The 9,450-nt window shown below is 38.5% G+C and overlaps 1 protein-coding gene across 1 annotated transcript in view; it reads right to left on the bottom strand.

The window, feature by feature from the left end:
* Positions 1-2,458: 2,458 nt before the first annotated feature.
* LOC106883500 (uncharacterized) overlaps positions 2,459-9,450 on the bottom strand; it is a 30,987-nt gene continuing 23,995 nt past the window's right edge. Inside the window, exons 15-17 of the mRNA XM_014934528.3 lie at positions 8,466-8,563; positions 8,216-8,340; positions 2,459-2,753 (exon numbers count right to left, since the gene is read on the bottom strand). Coding sequence (XP_014790014.1) covers positions 2,464-2,753; positions 8,216-8,340; positions 8,466-8,563 — 513 coding nt within the window. The 3' untranslated portion in view covers positions 2,459-2,463. The remainder of the gene's footprint in view (positions 2,754-8,215; positions 8,341-8,465; positions 8,564-9,450) is intronic.

Raw genomic sequence — 9,450 nt, 5'->3', positions numbered from 1 at the left:
CCATTGTAACCTTTTGATGAGAGTGTTTCACAATACAAGCTATATATAGACACACACGCATATACATATAGAGAGAGAGACAGACAGACAGACATGAGAGAGTGAGACAGAAAGACTGTGAGAGAGAGAAAGAATACCTTTCTCCTAGCGTTCTTATACACAAGGAAGACAACAGTACACCACACTAACCGTAGCACTCGAAGGAACGGTTCTGTTGAAAGATGCTGAAATCGTTGAGATTTTTATATGACAGCTGATGCAGGGTCTGTAGCGCAACACAAGCTTATTATGAAACACACACACATCATATCCTGTGTGTACAAACAGATGTACTACTTCTGTTATCTTTGGAGTTCCACGTAGACTTTCATGTTCCAGTATATATTATTGCTATTATGCAAAAGTGTCCTAAGTCCAAAACGTTGCTTTTTTTTCTTTTTTTTTCAGAAAACGAAAAAGTAGTTCCACCAATCCATAGCAAAACCGTTGTATTACGCTTTGACATCTGAAGCAGCTGGGGTTTACGATAGTTTGACCAAGAGAACTGGCTATTGCAAGCAAAAATAAATATTGAAAAAAACGCATTTGGCCAAATTTGGACATACGACAGTTTAACATAATAGCAACGATATTATGTAGTATGATTAGTTATGAAATACACAACAAATGTAGGAGAGATTAAGATAAACACAAGTTTATGTTATTAGTTCCTACGTACGTTTCAGGTAGCTTGTAATCCTGCATTTGATGTTCCAAGTGCATTTGGATGCTTAACCAAAAAGGATCATCAAGGAAACGCATTACATTAAGTTAGAGAACTAATTTCCAAAGACAGGCAGATGGCATTTTGATAGGAAAACAGGAAAGCAATTGGCAGAGAAAGAAATGAAAAAGAGAAACAAGATAGATGAGAGTGAGAGATATAGAAGTCAAATAGAAAAGAGAAAACGGATAAATAAATAAACTGTGGGTTCGTGTCCCACAGACAGCCTTCAACTTTTTCTATCCAAAGGTTTTTAATCCTGTATTTACAGGCTATTATTTATAGCCTTCCTTGCTTCTCAATCCACTGTTCCAGATATATATATATATATACATGGCAGGCTTCTTTCAGTTTCCATGGACCAAATCCACTCACAAGGTTTTGGTCAACCTGAGACAATAACCCAAGACGTCACGCAGTGGCATTGAACTCAGAACCAAGCTTCTTACCACACAGCCACAAACTCAACTGCTATAGCTAATAAGTCGTGTGACCAACAGAAGCCTTCCATGGTTGGCAAGAGAAAACTTTGTTGTTGCAGTTAAGTTGGCAGATCACTTGTGAGAGAGAAACTACTGTGGATGAGGGCCACTCAAGATAAAATCAATGTTTGTATATCAGGAACTAGATTGTTCAAACATGGCCATTATTTTATAGTGTTAGGCTGGTTTTTTCAGCATATTGAAGAATACATTGTTGCATGCGTTTACCAAGTTGACACGTTTGATGTTAAAAATATTTACACCAAAGTTTGCAAAAACAGTTTTTCGTAGATCAAAACCATTGGCATTATGTTGTGCTTGAGAAGATGACTCACCAAACCAAGCAAAATCACAGTCATGGTGTTGCGCAAATGGCACCTGTGCCGGTGGCACATAAAAGCACCCATTACACTCTCAGAGTGGTTGGCTTTAGGAAGGGCATCCAGTTGTAGAAAACCATGCCAAATCAGACTGGAGTCTGGTGCAGCCTTCCAGCCCTAGTCAAACCATCCAACCCATGCCAGCATGGGCAACAGACGTTAAATGATGATGATGATAATTATCACCATTGTTGTAATGTTCACTATTCCATGCTTGCTTGCATCAGATTGAGTTGAGACAACTAACCCACCTACCACCAAATCTTACCTGTTTCCAAGTATGTTAATATTGCCTACCATGGACAACCATGATTTTGTCGAATATTCAAAATGAATGACAACAATTGCAAGAAAATACAAACATACAAGAATACACACACACATACATGTGTACGTGAGATGCCCTTCTTTCAGTTTCTACACACCAGACACTTTGCCCTTGGTTTGACATTGGGGTTGAACCCAAAACTACATGGCAGGAAACCAAGCTTCTTAACCACACAGCTATACCTAGGGAGAGGGGGTTTTGGAAAACCAATCAAGACCCATGGCCAGCACTAAAATTGAAAAACTCATAAAAGAATAAATTCCATAAACAATTTTCCATGTAATTTTCTTTGTTTACTCTGTAATTATGGGAATATACATATATATATGTACATATATATGTATATATATATATATATATATATATATATATATATATTTATCAATTTTACAAAATTTATTTTGCAGCAAGAAAAAAAAAAATTCCATTTTCTGTTGAGGAGCCATAATACAAGTTCATGTTCTGGATATTTTTAGATGAAGAATGTGAATAAATGTTCCTAATATTTTGTTATTTCTGCGGTGTTTTTCGGATGAATTTCTTCCTAGGAGTCTTGAATTTCTTTACTTGACCAACCTTCTTTTTCTTCCATTTGTTTCTGTTGTTGTTCTTGTTTTTGTCGTCACTTTCTTCATGTTTACGCTTTGTCCCTCGAGCCTTGGCAGGATTCGATTTAGGTTTTGCGTGGTTGCTTTTGTTTATTTGTTTGTTGTTGGGGGTGTTATTCACAGGTTTGGTGGTGGCATTTGGTTTGGCATCATTAGATTTCGGTTTTTCCGTAGACTGTTCCTCATTCTTTGCTGTAAGAATAAACAAGTTATTTACATATAGATAAATACACAAAACCACACACACACACAATCATCATTGTCATCCTCTTTATCCATGCTTGCATGGGTCAGACAGAATTTGTTGAGGCACACTTTCTATGACTGGATGCCCTTCCTGTCACCAACCATCACCTGTTTCCAAGTAAGGTAATATCTCTCCATGACCAGATGTGGTTAGCATTGGGAAGGACATCCAGCCACAGAAATCATGCCAAAATGATACTGGAGCTCAAACCAGCCCTACAGCCTGCTGGTTACCATGCTTGCACTTATTATATATTGGAGCTTGAATGATTCCAAGGTAGGACATCGTATGCCATGCAAGCCAGTTCAACTACTACATTAACCAACCATAAAACTTACAGTAGCTCACATGCGAATACCAGCATATTAAATAATAATTATCTCTTGCTGAATGGAGTACTTTTTTGTTGATCCTTGCAATAATGGAACAGAACTCTATACATACATACCCCATCCCTACGTATTCCAAACCCACCATCCCTATACATCTCACCCCATCCCACCCTGCACACACTAGCACTGACTACCACCCAGCACCCACACTAGTACTGACCACTTCCTAGCACCTACACCATCATCCACACACCTGCACCTTCGTTTTGGGATCACCACTACTTTATTATCTCTCCTTCTTCCTAGCTCTCCTGTGTGACCCCTCTGTCCGGCATTTGCCATGATGGATTGCTAGCCACTATACCTTTTCCTATTTTCTCTCCCTATTTTTTTCTGTGTTACTTTCTGTCAAAGAGCGCAGGCTCGAAATGTAAAAGTCTTTCTCACTGCCTGAGCGCTAAACTAATACATCTGTTTGTTGTTTACATGCCCATCTTCGTCTTTTGTTTTTTGTAAATTCTCACTATATATATATATATATGTGTGTGTATATATATATATATATATATATATATACACACACACATATATATATATACCAATCATCATCATCATTTTGATGTCTATTTTCCTATGCTTAAATGGGTTGGACAGAGATTATTGAGGCAGATATTCTAGGCCAGATGCCCTTCTTGTTGCCAACCCCTATCCGTTTCTCAGCAAGATAATATTTCCCCATGGCCAGACATGTTCCTACAGAGGCATCAAATTGCTGGACCTGGTCATGATGGTTATGGAAAGAACTATAGCCAATTACCATATTTTAATGTGTATAAGGAACTCCCTAATTCTGGGGGCTTAAAATTTGGAAAAAGGTTTTGTAAGGGGCTGTAATACTATCCATGTATAAGAAACTGCCAAATTTTTTTAACCTAATTTTCGACAAAAAAGGGTTCCTTATACACATTAAAATACAGTAATTAGGAACAGAATCAGATTAGATGAAATGCAGTTTGGGTTTGTGCTGGGAAGAAGCACTACTCCCATTATGGTCAGACAACAGCAGAAGCTTTTGGCTAAGAATAAACCATTGTACTTGGCACTGCTGCTGAGCATTTTGTCTGGGATGGTAATGATTCCACCAGCTTGCTGCCTTAATAACAATGATAATAATAATAATAATAATAATAATAATAATAATAATCCTTTCTATTAAAGGCACAAGGGTTGAAATTTGCTGGGGTTGGGACCAGTCGATCACATCGACCCCAGTGTTTCACTGGTACTTAATTTATCAACTCCGAAAGGATGAAAGGCAAAGATGACCTCAGTGGAATTTGAACTCAGGACGTAGTGACAGGCAAAATGCCACTAAGCATTTCACCAGGTGTGCTAACGATTCTGCCAGCTCGCCACCTTAATAATGATGATGATGATGATGATGATGATCCTTTCTAATGAAGGCACAAGGTCTCAAATCTGTGGGGAGGGGACTAATTGATTACATCGACCCCAGTGTTTCACTGGTACTTAATTTATCAACTCCGAAAGGATGAAAGGCAAAGATGACCTCAGTGGAATTTGAACTCAGGACGTAGTGACAGGCAAAATGCCACTAAGCATTTCACCAGGTGTGCTAACGATTCTGCCAGCTCGCCACCTTAATAATGATGATGATGATGATGATGATGATCCTTTCTAATGAAGGCACAAGGTCTCAAATCTGTGGGGAGGGGACTAATTGATTACATCGACCCCAGTGTTTCACTGGTACTTAATTTATCGACCCTGAAAGGATGAAAGGTAAAGTCAACCTTGGTGGAATTTGAACTCAGAACATAACAACAGGCGAAATACCACTAAGCATTTCGCCTGGCATGCTAACAATTCTGCTAGCTCACCACCTTAATAATAATAATAATCCTTTCTACTAAAGGCACAAGGCCTGAAATTTTGAGGGGAGGGGACAAGTCGATTACATCAACCCCAGTGTCTCACTGGTCCTTATTTTATTGACTCTGAAAGAATGAGAGGAAAAGTTGACCTCCGCGGAATTTGAACTCAGAATGTAAAGACAAACGAACAGTTGCTAAGCATTTTGTCCAGCATGCCAACAATTTCATTAGCTTGTCAACAACAACAACAACAACAACATATAGGCTTACATGTCCACACCATACACAAAGCAAAGCAGGTGAGTAGAGAGTTAATGGACTGTAAAATAAGGTAGCTACCTCTTGTAATAAATTACTATCACAACAACAGCAACAATAACCACAGTGCTAATGGAAACTTCTGGGAGAGAGAAAGAGGAAGGGAGAGAGAGAGGGGAGGGAGGAGAGAGGGAAAGGGGGTGGAAGGTAGGACATGTTTCAAATGATGACTAAAGCAATGTAATATCCATGTATGTGTGTTTTGTGGTGGTGGCGGTCGGTGGGGATTGGTGAATAATAAGGGGAGGGGGTCAGCGGCAGTGGCAAAGGTCGGTGGGGTGTGTGCGCGTGTGTGTGAGGGGGGAGGGGCACTGACAATGCACTCCTGCTGTTCTGCCACCATCACCACCATGGTGAGGATGACAACAGCGACGAGTGCTGCCACCACTGCTGCCGCCATCATCATCCTTGCAGAGAGTGAGGTTCAGATGACCAGCTGCCTCCTCATCTCCATCACTGACCCTAGGCCAGAAAAAGCAAGCAAAGCAAGAGATGGAAAAAGAAAAAAAAAAGACAGAAAGGGAAGAAAGGTGAGTAAAGACAAATAGAAAGGAAAAGCAAAGAAGGTAAGAAGTAAAGAAAAAAGGAAAAAAAAGAAAGAAGCAAAGAAAGATGTGTATGTATATATATATATGTGAATATATATATATATATATATATATATATATATATTTTATAAAGAATATTCAAAAGGAATATTTTATTGAGCTTATATTAAGTGCTCTATTATATATATATATATATATACCATCATCATTGTTTAACGCCTGCTTTCCATGCTAGCATGGGTGGGACATTATATGTATGTATATATATATATATATACACAGAAAGATAGAGAGAGAGAGATAGATATGTAGGTAGATAGATAGGCTGGCCTGTAGCTATGTCTGTATATATTTAAGCAGGTAGGTCAGTAGATAGGTAAGGTAAATCTTATAGGTAGACATCTTGGTAGGAAAGGAAGGAGTTAAGCCCTAAGTGAAACGAATTGTCAGAAGGAGAAACGAAGGTCACTTTGAAAACTAACTAATTACTTCAGTTTGTCAGTGTCTCCATCACGTTTTGTCATGTAGTCGTTACTTGCAGCCATCTCCCAGCTGGTTCTAAACTGACCACTCGCTCACTGCCCAAAGGAACTGACCAAGCATGCTGTAAATAAAGAGCATTGTCAGCTTGTGTCTTGTGTCTTGGAGAATGCTAAAACGGACAATTGCAATCTTGTGGTCTCTTTTCTTCAATTCCATGGTAGTTTCCACATCGATGCTGATGGAATCTTGACTATTGTTGAATAATTAAGAACAAGAGAAGGACATTTGCAGGTTTGGGGGTTGGGTGAGGGGGATAGTGTTACATGGTGTGATGGTGGTGGTGGTGGTGGTGTGAGCAGAGGATGGAGGTGTGCGATAGTTTTGACAGTGGCGATGGTGGTGGTGGCAGTGGTGGTGGTGATGGTGAACAATGGCAGAAGTACGGTGGAGGGGAGGCAATGACCAAAATCACTGTAGATTCCCTTTAGCACCAAAAGATGATTACATGCAACTTAAATGACAAAAGTACATACACCTGTGTGTATCTATGTGTGTGCATGTTTATATATATATATGTGTATATATATATACATATACACATACACACACATGCATATATATATATATATATATATATATATATATATATATATATATATATATATGTATGTATAGCTTAGATAACTGACACTCTATTGGTTACAACAACAAGGGGTTCAGTTGACCCAAACAAGGGATCAACAGCCAGCTTGTGAAATTAACATGCAAGTGGCTGAGCACTCCACAGACATGCATGCACTTAGCAGAGTCCTCAGGGAGATTCAGCATGACACAGAATGTGACATGGCTGGCCCTTTTAGAATACAGGTACTATTCATTTTCACCAGCTGAGTGGATGGGAGCAATATGAAACAAAGTGTCTTGCTCAAGGACATAAAGCACTACCAGGAACTGAACTCACTACTTTATGATCATGAGCCAAACACTCTAACCACTAAGCCATGTGCCTTGACATTCACATCTATCTATCTATCTATCTATCTATCTATATATATATATATATATATATATATATATATATGTATGTAAATATATAAAAATAAAAAGATAAAGAGAGCAATGGTAAGGTTGGAGAAGTATTTTATGGATAGAGTCTTACAGCTGTTTCTGGGAAGATCCAGTACTTCCCTTCATCGGAGACAGAAAAAATAAAGTAATCTATTATTATATCCATAGGCGGATATTTTTAGTATGAAGTGGTAAAGAGTGTGATGCACTGAAAAAAGAGAGAACAGTACTTGAAGTGTAGTTTCATTCCAGTAGTAAATATCCGTGTAGAAATCCGTGTAAAGTAATCCATATGGGGATAATCCGGAAATAGATGTTGGAACGAAGGCTGATATAGCATAGATAGCAGAGGTGAATATATGCCATACTGCGATGGATTTTAGCTTGTTTATTTGAAGAATGGCCAAGTCAAGTGAAGGATGAGCGGTAATTAGGTCAAGCCATGAAGACAGAATGTGAAAGGGGATGGAGGAGAGATAGAGGTGAAGGATGGTAGCGGTATATTTTAATGGTCAGTTGATCTTACAGGATAGAGGGGGGTGAGCATATATAGAGGAGGGAAGGGGAGGAGATGAGGTTAAAAGGTCTAGTGGGTAGAAAGGAATGCGCGTATGTAGTAGATAGGTGGTGGGGGTATGAGGAAGGGCATCTGGCCAAACAAAATCCCTCTCAACAAATTCTCCAACCAATGAAAGGATGGAAAAGTGGAAGTTAAGACGAGGAGGATGATGATGATGATGATAAAATAAATACATTGACATACCCGCATTAGGGTTTTCATTGGAATATTTTTTCAGCTTTGCCACAAAGAAACCATCCAAGTTATGGGTATGTGGGTAGTAGCGCCGCGTCAAATTCATACTCGGGTGAAACCGATGTCTTTGGAATCTGTTGAAGAGGGAAAACAGAGTAAGACTAGTTTCTATAACAAGAGGGAAGGATTGAAAGGATAAACAGGTTCAACTAGCAACAAAAACAGAAAAAAGAAGAAATCAATAAAAGCAAAGACTTACTTTGGAAATCCTTGCTCACCAAAATCCAGTCCTGTTGGAACCAGTTTTACATGGCGTCTCTTCAGAGCATAATCAATAATACATTCATTTTCTTCAACCTGCAAAGATTAAACAAGAACAGAAATTAAATATAAAGAGAGTTCAATGGTTCTCAACCATTTTTTTTATTACCTGTGGACCCCTTGTTTCCTATTTGGCATGCGTGGACCCTCATAGTCATCCAAAGTTGGAAAATATCCTATTATATTATTATTATTATTATTATTATTCTGAGGTCAACTTTGCCTTTCATCATTCTGGAGTTGATAAAATAAGTACCAGTTGAGCACTGGGGTCAATGTAATCAACTAGTCCCCTCCCCACAAATTCCAGGCCTTATCCTTTTACAGAAAAAAGGATTATTATTATTATTATTATTATTATTATTACCTCCGCCTTCACTAAGGCAGAGGTATTGTTTTCAGTCGTGTTTGTTTGTTTGTCCGTGGACGAGATATCTCAAGAACTGCTGGATGGATTCAGATGAAACTTTCAGGGATGTTTGGCCTTGTGACTGGCACAAACTGATTAGATTTTGAGATCAATCCGGTACCATACAAGGATTCTGGATTATTTATATTTACTTTACATAAAGTATTACGATCTCTGATTATCTCCCTTGAAAGCACGCACGCACATGGTTTAACACATAACTTAGAAGCAGCACTACAGATGTACCAACACACACGAGATTGAAACATAGCCGACCTCACCTCAACGGAAAAGCCGTTGGAAAACAGTTTATAGTAGAGACTCCATCTAAGTATATCTGAAGAAGGAATTGTATTCCGAAAAATCATCGGAGAATAGATAACTAAATTACAACAGGTCTATAGTCCATTTTTTGTATTATAGTGCATTGTTGTACCATTCAAAACTTTTTATTCTTAATGAATAACAAAGTTGACTTCAGCTGGGATTGAACTCAGAAAGCAAAGAGCCTGAA

The sequence above is a fragment of the Octopus bimaculoides genome, chromosome 12 (genome assembly GCF_046866305.1).
Source record: "Octopus bimaculoides isolate indiv1 chromosome 12, ASM4686630v1, whole genome shotgun sequence".
Classification (NCBI taxonomy): domain Eukaryota; kingdom Metazoa; phylum Mollusca; class Cephalopoda; order Octopoda; family Octopodidae; genus Octopus; species Octopus bimaculoides.
Note: the sequence above shows the minus strand (reverse complement) of the source record. Positions and strands in the feature narration are given on the sequence as shown.